At 48.9% G+C, this 24,032-nt stretch overlaps 1 protein-coding gene across 7 annotated transcripts in view; it reads right to left on the bottom strand.

Annotated features, from left to right (window-relative positions):
• The window catches only part of Arhgef10 (Rho guanine nucleotide exchange factor 10), a 100,257-nt gene extending 77,825 nt beyond the window's left edge, over positions 1-22,432 (bottom strand). For 2 of the 7 annotated variants that reach the window (XM_045130735.1, XM_045130741.1), the window contains exons 1-2: positions 5,779-5,889; positions 3,692-3,856 (exon numbers count right to left, since the gene is read on the bottom strand). In XM_045130735.1, the coding sequence (XP_044986670.1) occupies positions 3,692-3,728 (37 nt within the window). In that variant the 5' untranslated portion in view covers positions 3,729-3,856; positions 5,779-5,889. Of the gene's footprint in view, positions 1-3,691; positions 3,857-5,778; positions 5,891-14,369; positions 14,387-18,908; positions 19,015-21,540; positions 21,587-22,342 lie in introns of those variants that run through there. The other 5 variants (XM_045130738.1, XM_045130736.1, XM_045130737.1 and 2 more) reach the window with 5 other exon arrangements.
• Positions 22,433-24,032: the final 1,600 nt, after the last annotated feature.

Here is a 24,032-nt window from a genome sequence, read left to right as displayed (position 1 = left end):
AGAGAGGGAGAGACACAGAGAAGGTGGGGCTCACAGGAATGGAGCTCATAGTGACATTCACTCTACTCCCAGAAGCCTTTGAGTGGCCTCAGAATGATTGGATGAGAATAGGGAGACACTGGGGCCTTTACGAGTGTTGAAGTAGGGTGAGGCCAATGGGACAAGAGGTTGAACAAAACTCCCATATCGGACTGACTGAGGCGAAAGGCTTCCAACCATGGGATCTAGGTTCCTTTCATAATTCTTTCTCAATCTCTCTTCCTCCCTTTCCTCTTTATCTTTGGACTCCTGGCCATCTGTGATCTCTGAGATGGGTGTTTCTATCTAGTCACTCGGCACAAGCCAGAGCTCTCCCTCTGGCCAGGTCTTCCCACTCTAGGCCTGCCTGCTGTGCTCCAGGAGAGTGTGGGACACACCACAGAGTCATGAGGCATCTGGACATGGATTTTCATGACTTTTCATTAATATAATGCAGTATAGCTATTACCTTTGAACTGAAACATTCCCTTCTAGAGAGACGCTCATAAAACTCAAGAAATAAACCACTTCCAAGAGCCAGTAAGCTCCTGAAATGTAGAGTACGCACAAGGTCCCTCTCCAAGGTTATAGAAGCATTAATGGTTGCCAGGGGTAGGGGAAAAAGACTCTTATGACCCATCAGCTGAGCTGCCTTCACATTGTACAGGGAGCTCCAGGGATGCAGCCCTTAGGAGCTGTCACTCAGGCTAGGGTGGGCTTTTCAGTGACGCGGCTGCTTTTGTCAGACATACTCCTGTAAATAACCCCACTGATTCACTAAGCTAGGCTTGGGTGGAATCATTTCTTTGGTTTGTTGTCAGTGCCCTAGCAGGAATAAAAAGACATTTGTTCATGTCGCTTCAGGAAAAGTCACACAAAACAATCGGCACCTGAATGAGGACAGGCATAACCAAGGGTGAGCTAGGGAGGAGTGGTCACGTGGCCCCAACAATGGATGCTGAGACATGTAGCTGATGCTGATCCAGGTGAGGTGGAGTGTCTGAAGGGGCAATCCTAATACAGCTACCTTTCTCCATGTAGTGTGGGATGTGTTCCAGTGTTCCATGCCTCTTGGCTGTACTGGTGGTTACATGCTCCCTGTGATTTTTTTAAAAAAAGATTTATTTATTTAGTAGAGATAGAGAGAGGGGGAGAGAGGGAGAATGGGCATGCCAGGGCCTCTAGCCACTGCAAACAAACTCCAGATGCATGTGCCACCATGTGCATCTGGCTTACATGGGACCTGGAGAGTAGAACCTGGGTCCTTAGGCTGTGTAGGCAAACACTTTAACCACTAAGCCATCTCTCCAGCCCTCCCTGCGATGGTTTAAAGGACATTCCATCAAGTCTAGACCATCTGATACTGGAAATCCTCAGAAGAAATTCCAGGGTGTCCATCTTCCTTTACATGCTATGATGTGGAATACCTCCTTGATGAACGCTGTAGATGGGAATGCCCTCCGCCGAGCCAGCTGAAGAACTAGAGACTATATTGCAATTGCTCAAAGTAGTATGCATGGGAAAAGAGTATCAGCACACTAGTATGGCTGTTGTGTGGCTTTTGCAGTGGACAATGAGTCAAGTAACTGAGTCTGCCAAAAGAAGTTACCTGTATAAGGGAGGAATTATAGTGTGGAAAAAAAAGGCTATGATGTGTGTGCAAATGTACATGCCAGTGTATTTGTATGCAGAGGCCAGGGGTGGTATGGTTGTCTTCTGTCACTCATCTGTATATTTCCTTCATATAGTCTCTCACTCACCAGAATTGTCATTTTTGGTCAGTGAGCTCCACCAATTCCACCAGTCTCTGCTTCCCTAATGACTGGAGTTACAGATGTGTATGCATGGCCACACCTAGCTTTTTATATGGGTGCTGGGAAATGTAACTCAGGTGGTCTCAAGCCCTCTTAGACCCTCACACATGCATGGCAAGCACTCTTACCCGTTGAGCCTTCTCCCCAGCCCATGGATTACCATGTCTTACAGCTGCCAGGATTCAAAGGAAAGGGATTCCAAGTTAGGACTATAGTAAAGAGCCCTTCCTAAGATCCAAAGGCAGGAAATGAAAGAAAGACTCAGACAGTGATGAGAGAGTGAGGCAGAAGTCATCAAAGTTCTGATCCTTAATACAGAAGAGGAGTAAATCTGACTCAGCATACAAATGGGGGGGGGAGGTCTGAGTAATGACCCCCAAATAAGAAACTGTGATAAACAAGGAATACTTAGCACCTGAACCATCCGAATTAAGAGACATTTAAACAAGCCCCTCACAGCCTTGCTTGTGAAGCTCTGGCACATGTGGGTAGCTGTAACTAGTGTGAGTGCTGTGGAAGTGTGGAAGCTGAGGACTATAACTACCCCTCCCTCTTTGAGACAAAGACTGAATAACCAGCTCCTATGAACCATCAGGGACACTTGGTTATCTCTGACTGAGGTCCCCATGAGTATCAGGAACTAAAAGACCATAGGGGAATGGCAGGCATTACTGAGAGAACTGAACATATGAGAGGTAATGATTGATGTCCAGTTCCCAGAGAGGACTGTGTTCACAGGAGAGGTTCACTCCCAAATGGGAAAAAGCACCTGCCACCAGCTTGAAATTGAGCATTGTTGCCTGTATCTACAATCTTCCTGCAGAAAGTGTGCCTGGGCCTTTGACCATCCCGTTCTCCCCAGCACCAAATCTCTCTCCTCAGCACTTGAAATCTCTGTAATTACTTTTCTCATGTTATGTTTAACCTACAACCAGAATATGTATCGTGGCTGAAAAGACACAGGTGAGGGGGCTGCCCCAAGCCACTATGCAGCAGCAAAAAGCACAAAAGAACCATGGCTTAGCTTCTGGCCCTCACATCCCATGTTTCCCAGGTCTAGAAAATCACAGAGGCTGGGCTTCCTACTTGAGCCCTCACTGATACAGGAGTCTCCTTACAGTGGCAGTAACTCTGTGGATGATCTCCTGCCCTCACTGGAGTTTTCAATCTGCCTAGCTCAGCATGCCCAAGCCATTAATGGTGTCTCTAGGTCCCTGATTTACTTTAAAAATGGCTAAACTGTAGCTGCTGCTTTGTGGTCCAGGAGGACCTGAGCCAAGGGTCACAAAGGTTTAGCCCCTTCTATCACATACCTGCTGGTATAGAGGAGAATGCCCAGCCCCATGCAGGTCAGCTGCCCACACAACTGCTGCCCACCCTGCACCATAGTCCTCTTTTGTGGAGACCTTACCATCCACTTCTTTCTTTACCTGTGGCATAGGAGCCATCCTCCCTGACATAGTCTTCTGGAAAATGACATAACACTAGGGAGGTGACAATAGGAAACTAGCCAGTAGCTGCTCCCTTCGTGCCTCTCTATCTGTGCAGCAGATTGATAAAGAAGCCCAGCTTGACCCTGAGCTGCCCACAGGGGAAGGAAGCAGGAAAGACACTGCTCCAGCCCATTCCCGGTACTCAAGAGGCTGTGGGTTCCAGAGGGAACATAGCATTGGTGGGCAGGGCTTATACCCGGATATGAGTCCCATACTCCCTCCGGTATGAGGCTCATTACATCAGGAAAAAGAAACCTCACGGAATCCAATATACTGAGGTTAAGTCAGTCATGGGACTCAGGAGGTTTTACATGCATCAGGGCACACTCAGAATCCTAGGACACCTCTAAGGAGGCAGAACTCTACCTGCAGGAGCGGGTGGTGGCACCCCTTGCTGGTCCATACTCAGCCTTGCAGCTTCTCTCCTCACTCAGTCAAGGCACAGGAGCCCCTGCTAACAGGGCCATGGTCCGTTAAGTTTGCAGGGGGCACCTTTCCATGGCACACAAGTCAGGGCTCTCAAGAGAAAGTCTGCAAGAAAGAAAAAGGTTACTGTCACTCCTGGCTACAGGGAAGAACTCACCCTATTTGTTGCACACACTTGCCGTTCTCCCTTGCAAAGACATTCAGGGGCAAAACACAACTAAGAGTTCTCAGTGTGGGCTGGGCTTCACCTTGAATCACAGCCAGGAGTTTATTTTGGAGTCTGAGTCCTCAGCCATAGCCCTCTCAGTCCAACACCCTAGCAAGGCTTTGCTAACTTCACACCATATTTTACTGGGAGAAGTCAACACATAAACCAGGAAAATGGCTTGCTTTCCCTTCCCAATTATTAGACTTTTAACCATTTGGATAAAGAATGGTTGCAGATCATGAACAATGCTGACCACTTTCTTAGCTCACTTGGAAGCAGCAAGAAAACTCAGCAGGGACATCTCCACATTCCTGGTTTTCTGTTTGCTTGTTGTTATTATTTTTTTCTTTCCCTTTGTACCCTTTATTGTCTACATGTACCAGAAACACAGCTTGAGAAAAAGGAATTCATGAGGAAGGTAGTTTCTAGCTCTCAAGGCCATCTGGGGGCTGAAGAGATGGCATAGTGGTTAAGGTGCTTGCCTGCAAATCCAAAACACAAGGACCCACGTAAGCCAGATGCACAGGGTGGCACATGCATCTAGAGTTCATTTGCAACAGCTGGAGGTCCTGCTGTGCCCATTTTTTGCTATCTCTCTCTCTCATAAATAAATAAAAATAAAATATTTGAAAAAGAAGGCATTTTGGATAACTAAATTTTCCCTTGTCTGACTCATGCTAAGACCTCCAATACCTCCCAGGATCGTGCCTGGGACCACCCAACACCCAGACCAAATTTTACCAGGACAATGGAAAGAAAAGCCAACTGCTCAGGGAACTTTTCCAGCTGCTTCTGTTCCAGTATCAGGGACATGTAGATGCGATGCCACCCATGAATGGCATCCCCACACACCACCTCCACCACATGCTCCCCACACAGGATCATCACGTGCTGCCCAGTGAGAAGACAGAGCCCAACTTTTGAACTTCACAACACACCAAACGTGGCAGCCCTGCCCAGCACATTCTTTTACCCCAATTAACAGAACTGATGCTGGCTTTGGCACTTTCAGGAAGCCAAACTGTTCTCATTAAGATGAGCCTGCCATGTGTGCCAGCCCCATCATATGCTGGTATCTAGAGTTCCAGTCTGCCAATCTCATGTGTACCCTCTGATGTGAGCCTCCCACAATGTCCCCATGGAACCTTTGCCCAGCTTGTATGGTTATGAGACTACATCTCACCCTGATGGGCACTGGGAGATGCTCTAAAATCCACCCTGAGCAGCAGGGCTTCCTCAATGGGCACCTTGTGGCATCAAAGCCTGAGTTCATGCCACTTCACCAACACAGATATACTGGTGCTGGCTCTGTCCCACAAGTGTAACAAGCAACAGGGCAGGCTGTGACTGCTTTACTCCCTGATAGTCCAACTCATCACAGCTCCAAGAGGGGTCCTGTTTTTTTTGTTTGTTTGTTATTATGTTAGATGAACAAAGTAAGGCTTGGGCTGGAGAGATGGCTTAGTGATTAAGGCACTTGCCTACAAAGCTAAAGAACCCAGGTTTGATTTGCCAGAACCCACATAAGCCTGATACACAAGGTGGTGCATGTGTCTGGAGTTTGTTTGCAGAGGCTGGATGCCCTGGCATGCCTATTCTCTCTTTCTCTCTACCTGCCTCTCTCTCTCTCTCTCTTTCATAAATAAATAAAAATAAAAACAAATAAAGCTCCAGAATCTTTTTTGTAATAAAGTAAGGCTTGAGGGCTTTTAGTGTCCACTCAAGGTTGGAGTAAAGGCAGAGGTCTGGAGTGGACTACAGCCAAATCATGGGCTAAAGTCTCGGCCCTTCCACCTGCCAGCAAGACCTGGGCAAGTACCGGGATCTCTGTGTAGCAGTCGCTTGCCCGTGGGTGGTGACAGTATCCATCTGAGAGCTGTTGCAGGTGAGCCATCTCATGCAGGTGTCAAGAACAAGCACAGGGTACACAATGCAGTGCAAAGCTCCTGGGCAGTGTGCCCATACACCAGCCAACTCTGCTGCTTGCTGGGCAGTAGCTATGACTGAGCTCTGCTCCCACTGCTCTGCACCACATCCTCTGCCTCGCCTGCAGTTTACCTGGGGGCATTCAAAGACAACAACAGAAAGAGAAAATGAGTTCCTCCTAAAAGCAGAAAGTTGAGGTTTTGATTGATCCCCTTAGGGAGCAACACAGTCAGAAGGAGCACTTGGAGAGAAACCACAGACCCGATGTCTCCAACAGCCCGACCCAACGGGAACAGGAGATGACAAAACAGAGGAGTGTTCACTGTTCAGACAGCAAATGAGTGTGCAAATGTGTGGTGCAGAGGGCAGAGCCTAGGGCAGAATGTGATGTCCTCTGTACAGTGAAGGCATGCACACACGTGCACACGCACTCAAATGAAAACACAACACGCTGAGAGAGCCTGGAGTCTCTGCCAAAGGAAATATGAAGGTGGGGAGCAGGAAAGGGTTCCTGGTGGTGACTGAAGCCAGCAGGTAGGGCTCAGAAATCTCCACTTTTGCCGTCTACTTTTGATAGTCAGCAGCAGGCAGATCAGAACTAGTAGCAGGCAGAAGGCCCTGGGGCACCAACCGCTTTGCTGCTGCCAGCTCAGCTTTCCTCCTGATTACCATTACATGCCAACAGGGAACTCCCACTGTCACGCCAAACTCTGCCGCTTCATGCTCTACCATTTATTATTATTATATATACATATAAATTTTATTTGTGAGAGAGAAAAAAATGGGCATGCCAGGGTCTCCAACCACTGCAAACCAACTCCAGACACATGTACCACCTTGTACATCTGGCTTATGTGGGTCCTGAGGAATCAAACCTGGGTTCTTTGGCTGTGCAGGCAAATGTACTCCTCCAGCCCTCCGCCATTTTTTTAAAGCTGAGCACAGCTTGGTGGTTGTCATGGTGACACGAGGAGGGAGCACTCATGAACGTTTGGACTTGTGAAAAGCTAACGGTCTATACTGATTAATCCCTGTGATTTTCACATAATTTGCACAAGCAGTAGCCCACATAGAGATATACAAAGCCTATGCTTGCTCCTCAGAGGACTGAGATTCCCTGGACTCCCAAGAGAAAAAAAAAGCAGAGACATTGGAGATCACTGGGAAGATGAATTCCTGCTCTGGGCTTGGGGACAGACTGGCTACCAGACCCTGCCTGTGAGACCCACTGTTCCCGACTGTGGCTCCTGCTTTGACAAGACCCCTTGGATGGGTCTCCTCTGGCCTGCCAAGAGTTAGAGCTGTTGCATTCTCTTGGCAACAACCTGCTGCCACCAAGTATGCAGTTTCCACTCACATAGCTGTATTCCCCTGTAAATAAGTTCTTTATCCAGGCTTCACTGGCTGTTCATTCCTCTGGAGGACAGACAAGTACCCAGAAGAAGTGACCACTTCCGAAAGAAGGCTTTTTAATAGTGGGTTGGGGGAGACCACATAAAGGAAAGGACAGGACTGTGAGGAGGCTTCAACCTCTAACACTCGCTATCCGCTTCCATGCCATCTCCCAAGTGCACACACCTACTGGAGTGCACCCTTGCCAGCCCCATCTGGAGCCATGCTGACTGGAGACTCAGATTGCTGAGGGCTCAGTGGTACCATGCGAGAAAACAACATGGACCAGCTCCTTAGCAGGCCTAGACCCTCATCAGTTTGTCAAGAAGTATAACACCTTGGAGAAAGATGAGGACAATCACTAAAGTCTTTGAACTCTGCCATCCTTCAGCAGCTGGACATTACTGACCAGCAGTACCATGAGGTAAACCAAGGATGATGCAATCCCTTGCTGGTGCCAGTAAGGAACAGAAGCCAGAGAAGAGGCCAGCATGGCCAGTGATATCTGCAGGCTCCAGAAGAGAGCAGAACTATTCTACACTTACTTGGTGTGTCTTCAATTCTGCTGGCCTGTGAGATGAGTGATGGCAGATGGCCAACACCCTTAATAAAAGCAGGCAGTGTCGTCACATTTCTGCAGGGAATTTGATGGAGAATAGGCACACACCTGTAGGCACATCTCTCATACAGTTACAGCTCTGTTTCTTTCTGTGTTCTGAGTGCAGAGATGTTTACTTATTGCATACATCCCCAAAACACTTAAAGTAAACAGAGTCAGACTGTCTTCCTGTTGACAAGACCCACAATAAATAAAAGAAGGGGCAGGTTAAGGTCTCCAGCAATGCCTGCCCTGAGATCACACTGGCGCAGTCACACAGCATATATCAGCTGTACTGGCCTAGGATTAAAACCCACCGAAACTCACACAGTAATTTCAGGAGAAAGATCCTCACTATTCCTCTTTTCGGGACCAGGAGCTGAGACCCAGGTAGGGCCCTAATGCCTGTGGCTCCACAGTTGGAAAATGACAGTAGGATCTTTTTCCGATTGGTACATTGCCAACTGGAATGCCTCAGGCCAGTAAGAAAGCACTCTGGAATATCTCCTCCCAATATAAATGCCCCTGGGAGACAGCAATCCCTAGCAGGGAACTTTCTAGGGCTGATACACAACATGTGTATTTCATCCCACAGAGGAAGCAAATCCACTCCTGCCTCACCCTTCCACTATGGAGGTGGTAAGGGCCAAGGGCAGGGATTAGACAATCCTGCACCACTGAGCCTTCAGACAGCACCCTCCCTGACCGTGTGGATTCTGCAGACCCAGGTCTGGCAGCAGAGGCTGGGGCAGCAGGCCTCCTCCCCACAACTACAGTGGACACTAGTTGGGGCAAGGCCAAGAGTCCACCTTCAGAAGTCACCGCCACCGACCCACAGCATGAAGTCATCTCGGCCTGCACACTCTGTTTTTATTGCTGCTGTCATCCTGCAATTTAAGCCTCTTAATGAAAGATGCCATTGTGCACTGGATTGTGGTTTTAAACAAAAGAGGACACATTCGATCAAGGGAGTCCAGAGACGGTACTGAAGGCTGCTTCAGGCATGTGAGTGGACACTGTATCCATATCTTGCACTAGCTACCAGGCACAGCATTGCCACCTGACTCCCACGACCACTTTTTCTAAGGAAACACTCCTAAAGCTTCACTGTGGAGATGTTTGTTGGCATCTTTCACCATATGACTGGATTTGCTAGGAGAGCTCAGAGCAGATGAGGGAAGGAAGTTCCTCGAGTAGAATGTGCCACCTTTTCACAGCATGTTTTTCAGAGACTCATGGGCTCCCTGACTCCTGAATGAAGGAGACAGAGATTCATGCAAAGGTTCTTCATGCTAAGAAGCGTAGAGAACAAGAGGCTGGAGTATTGGACTCAGAGCCTGTCTGCCCAGAACCCTCTCTGTCTGCCACCCCATGTTGGATGAAGTTCTACACTGTCTTGTCTCCATGTCTCTTACTGTCACTATAAAGATGAAAATGATGACAGTTCCTACAACAATGTCTGCTCTGGGGTGGTGGATGTGGTTCACAGGAACCTCTGGGCAGGAGAGGCATTCCTCTCTGTTCCATGTTTTGCTCAGATGCATTTGTGTGAAGCATAGGAATCTCTGGTGTGTGGCCCTTGTGGAGGTTTCTTGATGCCCACCCCTCTTTAGCCTCTAAGTCCTGCAGAGTTGAGGCAGCTGGGGCCCATCCTTGCTCTGCACCACAAATCTGGCCAGTGTCAGAGAAATCCCAAATCCCAATCAGCACCAGCACTCCCTGGTTGGAAGGCTGGCTCAGAATGGCAGTAAGGACCCACTTAAAGCTCAGAATCTGTTTCCCTCGAGGCCTAAGGTTGCAGTGCCCCAGAGTGCAGCTCTGGGGCTAAGGCAGGAGCAGGCACCAATTGGAGCCTGCGGCTGTACTGCCTCAAGAATTCCTAGGTATGCATCAGACTGCAACAGGTGCTCAGGAAAGTTAAAGTCACTAGGCTCTAAACAACACGGTGTCTCAAGAGCAAGAGTAGGATACAAAATACACAGCCTGCATCCCTGTAAAAGTAGAGCTTTAGGCCCCTCCTGAATTTCCCACAGTTCACAAGCAGACAAGATGCCTACAGACGAGCACCTTCTCTGTGATGATGGAAAGAGACACCTTGGGGCTCGCTTCCTAACTATCTGGACTTGACCCCACGGGCACAACAGGGTCCAGGCTGTCAAGAGATCACTTGGAGTGCTAGAGCAGCTTCTGAGATGGAACTGCGTGTGAGTGTCGTTGTGACGCTCTGCTCAGGTCATGTAGTGACACCTGTGACTTAGTACTCAAAGGAAAAAACTAGTAGAGGACTGGAGAGATGGCTTAGTGGTTAAGGCACTTGCCTGCAAAGCCAAAGGACCCAGGATCAATTCCCCAGGACCCACGTAAGCCAAGGAGTCGCATGCGTCTGGAGTTCATCTACAGTGGCTGGAGGCCCTGGTGAGCCCATTCTCTATCTCCTCTCTCTCTCTGTGTGTTTGCAAATCAATGAATAGAAAAACTTTTAAAAAACCTAGTAGATCACCATCTCACAGCTGGGAATAGCCAGTCCCCAGCTATCAGCCAGCTCATATGCTAATAGCCAGCAGTGGGCTGGATCAAGTCAACTGTACTGCTCATGTGGTGACAAGTAGCCCGTAGACCTGCCCACTAACCCAGCTATCTGGCACTGCCCCTGCTGTACCTCTGTACAACCATGTGTGCTCCCGCATAATCCTTTCCAGAACCTTATCACCCTGCGGAATGTACTCCCAGGTATGCTTTCATTGTCTCGTTCTCTCCTTTCTTTCTATCCTTCTCCAAGCCCAGGGATGGTGGCTGTACATTCTCAAGAAGGAGCTTACCTGGGCTATGGACATGAAATTTGCTGTTAGGTAATTCCCAAGAACAAGGCCACATTCATGGGCTGATGAGATAAATCCCTGGACACTCTCCAGGTGAAGCACACGCTGCAAAAGCCACCAGGGAGAAGGGACAAGAATGGCAGGTGTGAATGCAGGTGGCTCTGGCCAGCACAAGCTGGTGTGGGACCGGAGGAGCACAGCTGGTGAGGATTCTAACGTGGTGTAAGTTTGAGGAAACAGCCTCAGCCCCAGAGGGAAGTGAAGGACCAGGATGTGCCAGGAAGGCAACCCCACCAGCCTTGGTCTTCCCTACTGCAGCTTACAGAGGACCCAAAGCCATCCCACACCACTGCACCCATTGTGCTTCCAGGATGCCCTGCCCTAGCTCTCAGGGATGGGCCCTGAGTATCCTTCAAAGCTCAGCTAGCTGTATGAGTCACTTACATGTGCTCTTTAAATGGCTCAGGCCATCCAAGACAAGCTGTGTTTGTCTGCCTGCTCCTTGCAGCTTCCACAAGAACTCCATGAGGGCAGAGAATGATAAGGAACAGGTCTCCCTCCTTGTTGTTCCCTCCTCAGGAGCAGATGCCATCCAGGCAGTAAGCACTCACCTAAGGCACAATACTCCCTAAAATGTTTCAGGCTGCACCTTAATGCAAGGGAGCTCTGGTGATGGCCCAGCCACAATGGGCATGCCCACAGAGATGGCCTATGCAAGGAACAAAAGGCCAGAAATGCAACTGGAACCTACATGCCATCACAAATTCCAACTGGAGGGAAGACAGGAAGGGAGAAGTCAGTTCAGCTGCAGACAGAGCCCAACCCATGCCAGGCCCCACACCTGTGCTGTGCTTGCTGACTGGTCTGTATTAGCTCTCTCACTGAATTCAACAGTGCACATTTTACACACAGGCCCCAGAAGTCACTAACTGAGGTGGAAGGAAACAAGTGGAGGGAGGCAAAGTCCCACTGCCACTTCTAGGTGAACATTCTAGGACAGCACTATATCACCAAAATAGCATCCAAAACACCACCAAAATAGCTGGAGCTCAATTTGGGGCCTCTGCCCAGACGCACACCCCAAGCCCTGGCCACAATTAACACAGACCAAGAATTTCTCAGACTCACACTGAGGGCTGAGGCAATTGAGGAAAACACCTGGTTAGTCAATTTCTTGTTGCAGGGACAAAATACCAGACAAAAATTAGCTTAAGGGAGGAAAAGTTTATTTCAGCTTACAGTTCATCATGGCAGGAAGGCATCGCGCAGCCAGGAGTGAGAAGTCGACAGGAATATATTTAACTAGAGAAGCAGCTAGAAATCAAACCACCCCAAAAGGTCAGAGAGAATGACAGGAGTGAGGACCAGGGTAGAGAAGGCAAGAAAGATGGTCCCATTCCTGCCGACTCTGGCCCTGCCTGCTTGTCACACCCATGAAGTTCAAATGTCCAAAAATCACGGACAGGACATCAAGCCTCTGGGAATTTAAATGATGAAGAAATGCTCGGGGCTATGATCTGTTCCTGAAATTTATGTGAGAGGGAAGGGGGGTTACACTTGTCAAATACTTGGGAGACCTCACTCCTGACTGCATGACAAGCTGAGGCACAGAGTCTTGCTAAGACTCCCTTCCAACAGAGGGGGAACAGAGGGTAGGGATGGGTGGACCTCGTACTGCTCATGATGAGAAGCTAGGAAAGCTTCCTGTAAGAGAGTAAGGTGCCTAGCTCTGTGGGACACTCCAGGTTAAGAACTGGAGAGAAAGCAGGGTGCTGGCTGCTGAGACTTGGGAAGGGCCTGCCCAGAACACGGGTGGGCTTTTTAGAGCAAAGGGGGTCCATGCATGGTGTAGGATTGGGGGTTGGGGTTGAGGGGAAGTCAGAGGACAACAGTGTCCCCAGAAGGTTTCTGCGGCTGGTGACGGGACAGAAGCAGTAGGTGAGAGGGGCTATGCTGCGCCTGTAGTCCTTGGGCTGGCCTTTGTAAGGGCACAGGTGTCCCTTGGCATGGTTTGCAGTGGTGCTTACCCTCCATGATATCGCAGATTCAGTTCTGCATTTCCTTGGGAACATTGCCCCTCTGGTGACCACTCAGCAAGGGCCCAGGGGAACCCCCACATGTGGATTAAGTCCATCCTGGTTGACCACCACTTTTCTTCCTCAACAGTCACAAAGAAGCCCCACATTATAGAGACTTGAGTAAGATACCCATTTCCTCGCCCTTGGTGTATGTGTCTCCACTAGCAGGACTCTTGTAGGTAGGGTTTGCACCTCTGACCTTGTTATACTGGGAAAGGAGCTCCAGGACATCCCTCTTCTGCTACTTCTGCCCACACTGGAGGATCAGTTCACATGGCCTCTCACGTAGAAGTCCACAACTACAAGGTGCAGGCCTTATGAGCAGACCTATGTGCCCTTCCTGCCTGTTCCTCTCTGTGGGGGCCTTGGATGCCACACTCTTTCGACCTTCCTTCACCATCCTGTAAGCCCAGAGCAGTCCTGACCAGGTTCCTTCTCTCCTTGATGACCCCATGGGCCAGCAGCTTCAATGCCAGCTGTAAACCCATGACCACTTGGTGCCATGCTTCTGAATACAGCTGTTCCACATCCCACTCAGGTGTACAACAAACACCTGGAGACTCAGTCTGAGCAGCTGGCCCCCTGACTAATTTCTTTCTTCCTCTACCTGCAAATAAAACAAAACAGGCTCTGGGGCTCATCTGCAATTCTCTTCTCTCAGGCCCAGGGCAGAATCAATCCATCAGCAAAGCTGATGTAGGCTCAACTTCCCAAGGCTAGCCAATGGTGGCTGTACCATGGTCACCACCCTCACCTGCCCAGATTGACACTGACCCCTCCCTGCCTCCACCTTCACCTCTGCCGGATCCACGCTATCCTGTGAAAGCATGGGCAAACCTGCTCAGTGCCCACCCTGGTTCTGTCATCCTGAAACTCTAGGCCTTTCTATAACTGACCTTTAAAAAAAAAAAAACTATTTTATTTCCTTGACAGAAAGAGAGAACCAGATAAATAGATAGGTAGAGAGAGAGAGAGAGAGGGAGAGAGAGAGAGAAATGGGCATGCCAGGGCCTCCAGCTACTGCAAACCAACTCCGGTTGCATGTGTCTCCTTGTGCAGCTGGCTTACATGGGTCCTGCAGAATTGAACCTGGGTCCTTTAGCTTTGCAGGCAAGTGCCTTAACCACTAAGCCATCTCTCCAGCCCTCTGTAACTGACCCTTAACAACTGTCACCCTTAATCCCCATGGTTCTGTGTCATTCTGACCCTGCACACGTCACTCAGCCCACTTCCACATCTCTGTCCTCCTGCACCTCTCCGGACCTCTGTCATCCTCTACTGCTGGGCTGGGATGAAGTCTACACAGCCCTTCCTTAATTGCACTCTGCACCCTGGCTTCCTGCTGTTCCTTGGCCATTATGACAGACATCATCTTGAGGCCTTAGCTCCCGTCCTTGAGCTCCTCACACCTATGCCCTGGTGTAGCTCATCCTGACTCCTTACTTAACACTCTAAGTGTCTTCCTTGGCTGCTGTCTTTCCATGTTTCTACTTCTCTTCCTGGTACTTCTCATCTTTAAAGGTACCCTGAATTTTATTATCATTTCTCAACAGAAGCACCTCAACCCCTGGGGGGCAATGGGTCATTCCTGTCTCACCTTGGGATATAAGTACACTCACACTTGATGGGTGTTCAGGAAACACCTCTCCGATTACTGGGTCCAGATTGTCAAGATGGCTGTCACTGCTGGTCCTGTGACCACAGATAAACCTCCTACTTATGGAAAGGCTTTTCCTTGATATTACAGTGACCATAAAGACACCTGAGAACAAGATGACAATAAATCAATTTCAACATGGGAGAAAGTCAGGTCTCAAGTGAACAAAGCAAGGCTCTATACATTTCCACCCCACAAGGCTCCACACAGCCATGCTGAGAAAGCGAACCCACCAAAGAAGGCCACCCAAGCTGCCCAGGAAGACAGCCACATGTGAAATGCAATCTCCAGAAGTGACTGGGAAGTACAGGCAGTTTCCTTCCCTTTCCTGGGGTCTAGGAGGTCACCAGGAGTCCAGCCTGCAACTAGACACAATGGAGGGCTGGAGGGCGGAAACAGCTCTTTACAGTGACACTGTGAGCCAATCCCGTTTTCTCACTGCCACAATCACTTTGGAGGCTGCAGAGCCTGGAAAAGCTAAATCTCTCCTCTCCACAGCCACTTATGATTGGTTTCCCACTTACTTTCATTGCCTGGAAAAATGTGATACTTTTCATTCCTTCCTATTAAATCATCCAGAGCCCAGCATGTCTAGACACTTCCAGGAAAGGGCTCGCTTGGTCCCAGAAGGTGCACCAAGCTTTGCTGCACTCTTCCACTCAGGCTCTGTGTTCTGGACCTTAAGTGGAGAGTCTCGTCTCTGCCATTCTCAGAACAAATTACAGGAATTCCAATTTTCACTGAGACTGAAAAGCAGCCTGCTCAACACAACACAGGTCAGCGGCTCCTCCTCGGTGTACGTTTGCAACTGAATCCCAAACCCATGCTCACACCATCCACCATCTAGCTCTGGCAAAGCTAGTGAGTGTGGAACAGTGCTTGCTGTGGACGCCTCCCACCCACCTGCTGAGTCAAGTGCTTGAGAGCAAAGCATGAATCAATGGTCTTAACACTCCTGTAGCAAGAGGCGGGCCAGGGCCAGGGCTAGGCCCTGCAGTGAAAAGGAAGCAAGCTGGCCAGCCCACACAGTGTAGGAAGCCTTCAATAGGGCCTCGACAACACTGCTCCTGTGTGAGCCCACAAGGCATTGGCCTGCCCACACCATCAAGACACACTCTGACAGGGTCTCACACACAAACTCAGGCCTTCTGAAATGCAGTCACTTCAGCTCTGGAACCCTCTTGGTGGCACATATACTGGTCCTTTCCCATCCCATCAGGACCATCCAGTGGCTATCTGACATGTTCAGGCTCCTTTGGAGTCTGCCACCTTGACATAACTCAGAGAAAGCCAATGCCACACCATGCTAATTAATACCCGGCGGCTCATCTTCTCCAAAGACTAGGCCTTCAACTCTGAGCTTTGAACTGTTCACATGAGCACTGCGGACCACATTACATGTATCTACTGCAACTTCTATTCACTTTCATGCTCTTTAAAGAAAAAAAAAAAAAGGTTGGAGAGATGGCTCAGTGGTGAGATGTGAAAGCATGAGACTGTCCCATGTTCAAAGCTCCAGAACTCATATAACAGCAGGGAGAGACCACACATATCTATCACCCTAATGCTGGGGAGAGAGAACAGAGAGCACAGGCAAGTGACCAGTAAAAGACTGATCAATAAAAGACCAGTAAGATCTAGAATCAGTAGTATAATCCATCCCAAATAGAAACAGATGGCTGAGTGGTAGAGGGGGTTATTAGAGTCTTAAGAGCTCTCTACTCATCCCCTCCTCCAACCCTCCCCTACCATCCTGGCCATGTTAACCCTGGGATTCCTCCAGCACTGCCTCCTGGTGTAAGTGAGTATAACTCTGGGCTAAGAGAAGGGAAGGTACCCTTTTCCCAGCCACTACCTCTGAATACCACTGAAGTTCCTCCCTCACAGAGCAGATTCTCAAGTCTTCCTATGAAAACCACGCCTGACCTGCTTTCACAGGTGTGTGCATCCTCCTTTTCTTCCCTTCTCTCCTTCCTTTCTCTGTGGTGCATGAATGCACCCCCTTTCTCTCCCTTCTCTTTATCTCTCTCTGTCCCTCCTTCTCTCCCTCCCCTATTACAGTAAGTTCTTAGATCCAAGAAGCTGTCAGTTTGGGTTCTCCATTGTGAATCCCAAAATCTAACAGGGAGCATGTGTAGGCAAGCACACAGGGTGCCACATTAGCAGATACACATGCATACACCACACACACACACACACACACACACACCTCACCTACCATGCACACACACAATACCAGAAAACAAATGAGATAGTAAGTGAGGGTGCCAGTCAGTGGTAGACCAGTTGGGTGACTGACACAAGTCCTTGGGTTTGAGCCTCATCATCAACAAAATCAATACATTTATTTCCTTAGTGTCTGTGTGTAGTCTTTTTTTTTATTGTTGTTTATTTTTATTTTTTTTATTTATTTGACAGTGACAGACAAAGACAGAAAGAGGTAGAGAGAAAGACGGAGAGAATGGGCACGCCAGGGCTTCCAGCCACTGCAAACGAACTCCAGACACATGCGACACCTTATGCATTTGGCTAACATGGGTCCTGGGGAAATCGAGCCTCAAAACAGGGTCCTTAGACTTCACAGGCAAGTGCTTAACTGCTAACCCATCTCTCCAGCCCTCTGTGTATAGTCTTTTTGTTTTTATTTGGTTGTGTTGTTTGTTTGACGGGGCCTCACCCTTTAACCCAGGTTGGCTTAGAATTCATTATAGAGCTCAGACTCAAACCTATAGTCTCAGCCTCCTGAATGCAGCATTAGAATTATAGGCGTGGGACTGGAGAGATGGCTTAGCAGTTAAGGCACTGTCTGTGAAGCCTGGGGACTCTTTAGAACCCATGTTAAGCCAGACACACAGTGACACAGCACACAAGGTTGCACATGCTCACAAGGGGCTGTCTGGCCCTGGCATGCCAATTCCCTCCCCTCTTCTTCCTTCCCCTCCCCTCCCCTCCCCTCCCCTCCCCTCTCTTCCTCCTCTTCCTCCTCCTCCTCTTCTTCCCTCCCTCCCTCCCTCACCCCCCCCTTCTCTCCTTTTCTCTCATAAAAAGAAAGGTCCGTCTGTTGGGCTTGGTTAGAACAAAAAAAAAGAATTATAGGTATGAGCCACCATGCCCAACTTCCTATACAGTAACATAGGCTCAAAAATCAGCTATACACATGTCTTTAAAGCTTTCTCTTTGGTGCTATATACTTCAAAGTAAATGTTCATATTTTCTTTTAAAAAATGACATGTGGGCTGAGGCTGTAGCTCAGTGGCAAGAGTGCTTGCCTAGTGTGAGCAAAGTCAATCCTCCCACCACAAAAAGAGAAAATAAGCCAAAAATGACATCCAAGAGTAAGGGCTGTTTTCCAACAGCTTGACAGCATGGCCTGGCCACACTCAGAACAAAGAACAGGATGGCAGTGGCTCTTGTCTTGAGTGCGCGCTCTGAAGCAGGAGCAGGGGAGGGGCACCGTCCCAGCAGGCCCACTACTCCTCCCGACTGGAGCCTGCCACAGGTGAGCAGCCCTTCCCCCCTTTGTGGGGCACGGCTGCAGCCAGGCCTATGTCCACACTAGATCTGTACTTGAAAACATAGCCAGCATATTTGACCAAGTCTCCCTCACAAGTGCCCCACATGACTGTCACAGCTCTTATTTGATTTGAGACAGGGACTCGTAATGTAGCCCAGGCTAGCTTCAAACTCACTACCCTCTTGCCTCAACCTAACCAGTGATGGGATTACTGATGTGTGCTCTTATGGCTTTGGTCAGAGCTTTTGCTGACATATTTTTCAGCCCCAAATCATTTCCCATATCAGAAGGTGACATGTGGAAGACAAAAACATTAAATCTATGAATTTTGATATATTAATTATTTAATAACATATTCTAATACATATGTTATATATTTATATTTAAATGTTACATTTTCCCCATTGTTTAACAAAAGTATAACAATTCACAGACAACACTATATTAACACCAAAAGGAAGAGCAAGAGTACCAAAGGTGAAAAGAACACATCCACTATGAAAAATGAGCACTTCATTTTATGGTAAAGATTTTAAATTTGGCACACATACAGAAAAAGAGTCAAAAGCAAGCATCTAGGCCCAGCAACTGTGGAAAGCTGAGCCAAGGTGGGGCAGGAGACCCTGAGGAGGGTGTATTTAGGGTGAGGGCTGGTGGAAAGACACTTTCCTACTTCTTCCCAGAGATGCCAGGTCTCTCCAGATAGACCTGCAGCTGCAGCCCATACCCCATCCGCAGACCAGCAGGGCACCCTCAGGATCAGTACTGCCTGCTTAATCACATAGGCACTTGTGGCTCACTTGCCTTCTACTCTAGAGTCATCCCAGGCCCCTGCCCATCCCAGAAACCCTTCTTACTGCACTATTTCCAAATCACCTCCCCACAAGGTGTGGCTAATGAAAGGTATAGTATCTCAACAGTAATTAGCAGGTATGTCTCCCTCTCTCTAACATGGCCCTGCTTACCTCTCCATCCAGACAAACTGTACTTAGCAATGATCATTAACGTGCTCTATTTCCAGACCAAACCTTCCTTGCATCCTTTCTACCACGAGTTGTGCAATTAAAGGCTGCTGTATCATACAGCAGGAGTTTCTTGCTTTTCGATGTGAAAATAGTTCCGTGCTATTATTTGCAGACTTCTACAGCCATGGCTGCTTCATTTGCAGTTTGCTCTGGGGAATGTAGACCATTTTTAAGTTAAAAATCATTTTCGTACACACTGACTCCAAACAACTTTACATGTGAGAGATCCCAGGCCTGGAGTGGTCCACCAACAAGCTCTCAGACAACTCCATAAGACAACCAGCCTGTGGGTGCCATGACCCTTCCCACCAGGAACATCTCCATCTGGAACAGCCACCCCAAAGAGCTCACAGAAGAGGCAGCAAGTCCAAATATGAAGAGGATATACCTGTAAGTCTAGCAAACCAACAACCAGCTTTTCAAAGATTTTTTTTTAAAAAAGGCTAGGGATACAGCTCAATGGTAAGTACATTCAAGCCTGAGTCCACAGTTATATTCCCAGTAACTCCAGCCCTCAAACAAAAGCTATTTTAATTGAATTTAACCTCATCTCTGGCATATTCTTGAAAATACTAAGTTTGGGCTAGAGAAATGGCTCAATGGTTAATGGCACTTGGTTGCAAAGCCTGATGACCTGGGTTCAATTCCCCAGTACTCACATAAAGCCAAAGTGGAGTGTGCATCTGGAGTTTGGAGGGGCAAGAGGGCCCAGTGTGCCCAACCTCTCTCTCTCTCCTTGCAAATAAATAATAAAAAAATTAAAAATACTAAGTTTAAGCCTTAATAACATTTTCTAATAAAAATTATTTTTATAAAATAGGTGTTCAAGTCATAATATGTGTTTCTTATGGTTCAATTTACAAGCATATGAAACTAAGATTTATTTCTGTTATTAGAGATCAAATGTGCCAGGGAATCAGTCTACTACTAAACTACACCACAGCCCTGCTTGCTTGCTTATTTGTAGACAGGTTCTCAAACTGGCCTCAAGCTCAAGAAAGATACTTGTGCTTCAGGTTCCCAACTGCCAAGATATATACTTTTAAAGATCTACTTATTTTGCATGTATGTATGGTGTGTATATGGTATATGCACAAATGTTCTCCAATATGAATGTCCCATGTGTACAGTGTGGAGGACAGAGGAATATTAGGTCCTCTCTATTTTGGTCATCTACACGTTTTCATGAGATGGAGTCTCTCACTAAACAGAAAGCTGCTGTTTTCAGCCAAAATGGCTGACCAACGAGCTCCAGCACTTCTCTGGTCTCCCTTACCCAAAGAACCGGGGTTATAAGCTGGCATGGGCCACACCTAGCTTTTTACATGGATACTAGGGATGGAACTCAAGGCTAATCAGGCCCTCTTGGGCCTTCAAGCTTGCATGGCAAGCACTCCCATCTGCTGAGCCATTTCTCTAGCCCCAAGACATATTTTTAACAGTAAGTGAGGCTGGGGATATAGCTCAGTGGTAGAGCACTGGCCCAGCATGCACAAGGCCCTAGATTTGATCCCAGCAATACAAAAATGAAGAAAGAAAAGTCAGTGAACAATGAAAATGTTGTCCCCTGACATGTTCTACTTGTAGGGAAACCAAGAAACTCTTGCCTAGAATCTTCAGACAACTACTACACAGCACACTGTGAAGCCCAGCCAGACTGAGAATCAGCTGCCATTTGAGTTAATGAGACTCCACCTCCAACAAAAACTACCATTCTGCACTGGAGTGGCCCAGGCATATCTACCGCCCTCTGGGAACGCGATGCTCTTAAAAACCCAGATATTTACTCAGACTTCTTCATTAAAACCTGGGGTTCCACAGAAGTTGGAGGGACAAGCAACACACCTGTAGGCCAGCTCAAGACCTACCTCTGTCTTTCAGTAATGGTGGGCTGCCAAAACCAGCAGTTACCCTCATCATGGTGGCCAAGGCTCCTCCACACCTCCATACAAACACCCGCCTCTGTTTTTATGTAAGGGCATGGGTTCACCCCAAGTCTCCAGGCCCAGGCCCAGAGCTGCACATTCCTTAGGGTGTCCTGGGGTTTTGGTCCCTTGGATACTCAGAATGGGGTACGGATGAATCTGAGAGATACAAGCTGCTATCTGTGCCTTTTAAGTGGACACCGGCTGAGTTTGAGAGCTACCTACTGTTCTGTCCAGGGATACCTACAGAAATGCCCACTCCCTGCCTGTGCCTGGGGACACGGGCTGATGTTAAGGGGCTCTTATCTCTGCCTAGGAGGACATCTGCTGAAGTCGGGCATCTGCTTTCTGCTGAGCCTACAATGGGGACTCCGCCGAATTTAGGGGTGGCCAAAGTTGGGGACTCCTCGCTGTCCCATGCTGGGGATATCCGCTGAAGTCGGAACTGTCCTCTGCTGTCTGAGCCCTTGGCGGGGGAGACCATTGAATTTCGGGAGCTGTTCACTGGGGTCTGTGCAACTCCTCCCGCGGGTCCTGCACACCGAGGGTGGGATTTAGCTACTTCGGAGCTGGGCAGAAGTGCAACTTTCAAAGAAAAGAAACCCTCATGAGCCTCCAGGGGCCTAGGGAGCGCCGTGCTCACTCACCGAGGGGCCGAGCGCCATCCGCCGTCCGCGTCCGCCGGCCGTCCCGCGCCCCCCGCCCGGGATGCGCGCCAGCCCCGCCCCCTGGGAGAGGTCCCCGCCCACCTCTCTGTGATTGGCTAGCGCGAGTCGTGCCTGGTGTCCACTGGCCTGCACACCTGCCCGTTTCTCGGCCGCGCCCCGCCTTCGCGCCCGCGCATTCCTCCGAGGCCACGTGGCTACCCGCGTCCCCGCCTGTCCAACGCCCCGCCCGGCCGCGCGCGTGGGAGGGAACCCTGCCCGCCCCGAGCCCCCTTCGGATGGGGAGGACACCTCAATGCGCCGTAACTGAGCTCGTCGTCCGTCGCAGTGGACGTTTGTTGACGGTCAGGTGGCGCTGAGCCAGTGTGCTGCTCCGCCCGGAGCATCCGCCCTCGGTGCGGACGCCTAGTGCCGGCGTCCCGCGCTGAAGCCCACAGGATATGAGGGACAGACTCTCGGCCCATCGTTCACAGTACCCGCTGCTCCCTGCAGACGTCCGAGGGCAGGATCGTGGGACAGACCATCACCCCTTCTCTGACCCCCGTCTTCCTATTACGACTGGGTCTGGGCTCCGGTGAGCAGAGGGCACGGGGTGGACCCATTGCTGATTCTCGAAACCTGCTGCTATCTGTACATTATGGGTCTGGGTTCCTGAGGGCAATGGATGCAGGATGGACACCCTACCCAACGCCTGCCCCAGCGTCCATCTGATTCTCCCTGCAAACCCCAGTTTGGGCTCCTGTGAGCGGTGCGAAACACAACCCCCCCGCAACCCATTGCTGACCTCATCATCTGTTTACTCCTGCACACCCAAGGTCTGGGCTTCTGCGAGCAGGGACACAGGGCGGACCATCTCTGACCCCAGCATCCATGCTTCTCCCAGCACATTCATCCCCTCTTAGCTACGGTGGTGGGGGTGGTGGGGAGATGTCATACAGTTAACCCTCCACCAGCCCTGCCCGCGGGGACTGTCCTGGCTGGTCTGTATCAGCTCTAGCAAACTGCCTCCAAGTGCAGACTACGGAAATCCAGAGTGTGACCTCATCCCCTCTCCAGGAAGTTTTACAGCTTGCCTGTCATCAGGAAACTCTGTTTTCTGGACCTGAATTCCAGACTTACACAGCTTCTGAAAGCGGGACATAAAGCTGGACGAATACCTGGCCTCCTCCCCTAACTGTGCCTGGAGGAGTGTCAGTGTAAAAGCCCAGGAGCACCACAGCAGTGGGGTTCTGACCATGTGAAAATGACTAGGTGGCTGTCAGCATAGACGAGTACTGGGACTTCCAGAAAGGCCCTTCTGGGACGCTTGGAATTGCTCGCCATGAACATTTTGTTTTGTTTTGTTTTGTAATTGTACATGGAGAGAAAATTATTATAACTACCACTACTAACTAAATCAAAGGACCACAGAAGAATGTCATCGACCCAGTCAGCACATATAGCAAACATGTTTTCCATGCTAGTTACTGCTATGACTGCTCCCAGAAGCACACCCTAGGAGCAAAGTCAGTTTTGGAAGGGCCAGACTTCTTAGAGATTTCCAGAATCAATTATAGAATAAGTTCAAAGAGCTGTTTGCTATGCCAAAAGTCCCATTAAACATTAAGTGACCTTAAAGCTCAGTGTGCTCTGCAATAAGTGACTATAATAGCTGGGAATGAAATAATAGTAGTAAGGTGACATTTCAGCCATGTTTATTAGGAGCACTTACTAATCTTATAGGAATGTACAGGGTGATTTCCAAATGCTGTCTTGGATCTGACTCTAGCACATGAAGATGTGGCATAAACCAAATAAGGAAGGCATTTCCTCTCAGAGACTTTATTAGAAAACTTACTTCAGGATTCCGTCAGAGTTCTCCGAGTATTTCATCCAAAGTTCTTCTACACAGACATTTGCAGTCCCAGTCAGCAGAATCCATGTTTGTTCCTGACACAAGAGTATCTTCTGATGTTTTCTGACCAAGTAAACCAGGAAACAGAGGAAAACAGCACTGTGTATGAAGCAAATAACTTTCCCTCCTGGCTCTGAACAAGCCCACGGGCTTGAGGCTAGAGATGCCACCCAGAAAAACCACCAGACAAGGCCTCTGTTGAGGCTGGGCAGAAGGGAGGTGTATTGATGTTGTTTGGTCTGTTGTAGTGTCAGACACATGGCCTCATTTGTAAGCCTGGAGATGGGAAAATGGGACTGTCCATTGTTCTTCCTTCTGCCACCCATGGGGCCCTTAGGAAGTCAGGCTTAATTGTCAAACATTTAGGGACTTTTGTTTTTTTTTTAAATAAGTAAAGCCTAATTCCAATGCCCTAGAAATAGATAATCTAAATGACTTCAATGTTTTCAGACTTGTAGAGACACTATTTTGGTAAATGTTCCAGGAGCACTGCCCTGCATCTGTCATGCAGTGAAAACACCAAATTCTGCACTCACTCAGGTAATGTTCTGTCCATATCAATTAGCCCCTAGCCATTAAT

This window comes from Jaculus jaculus, chromosome 12 (assembly GCF_020740685.1).
Source record: "Jaculus jaculus isolate mJacJac1 chromosome 12, mJacJac1.mat.Y.cur, whole genome shotgun sequence".
NCBI lineage: Eukaryota > Metazoa > Chordata > Mammalia > Rodentia > Dipodidae > Jaculus > Jaculus jaculus.
Note: the sequence above shows the minus strand (reverse complement) of the source record. Positions and strands in the feature narration are given on the sequence as shown.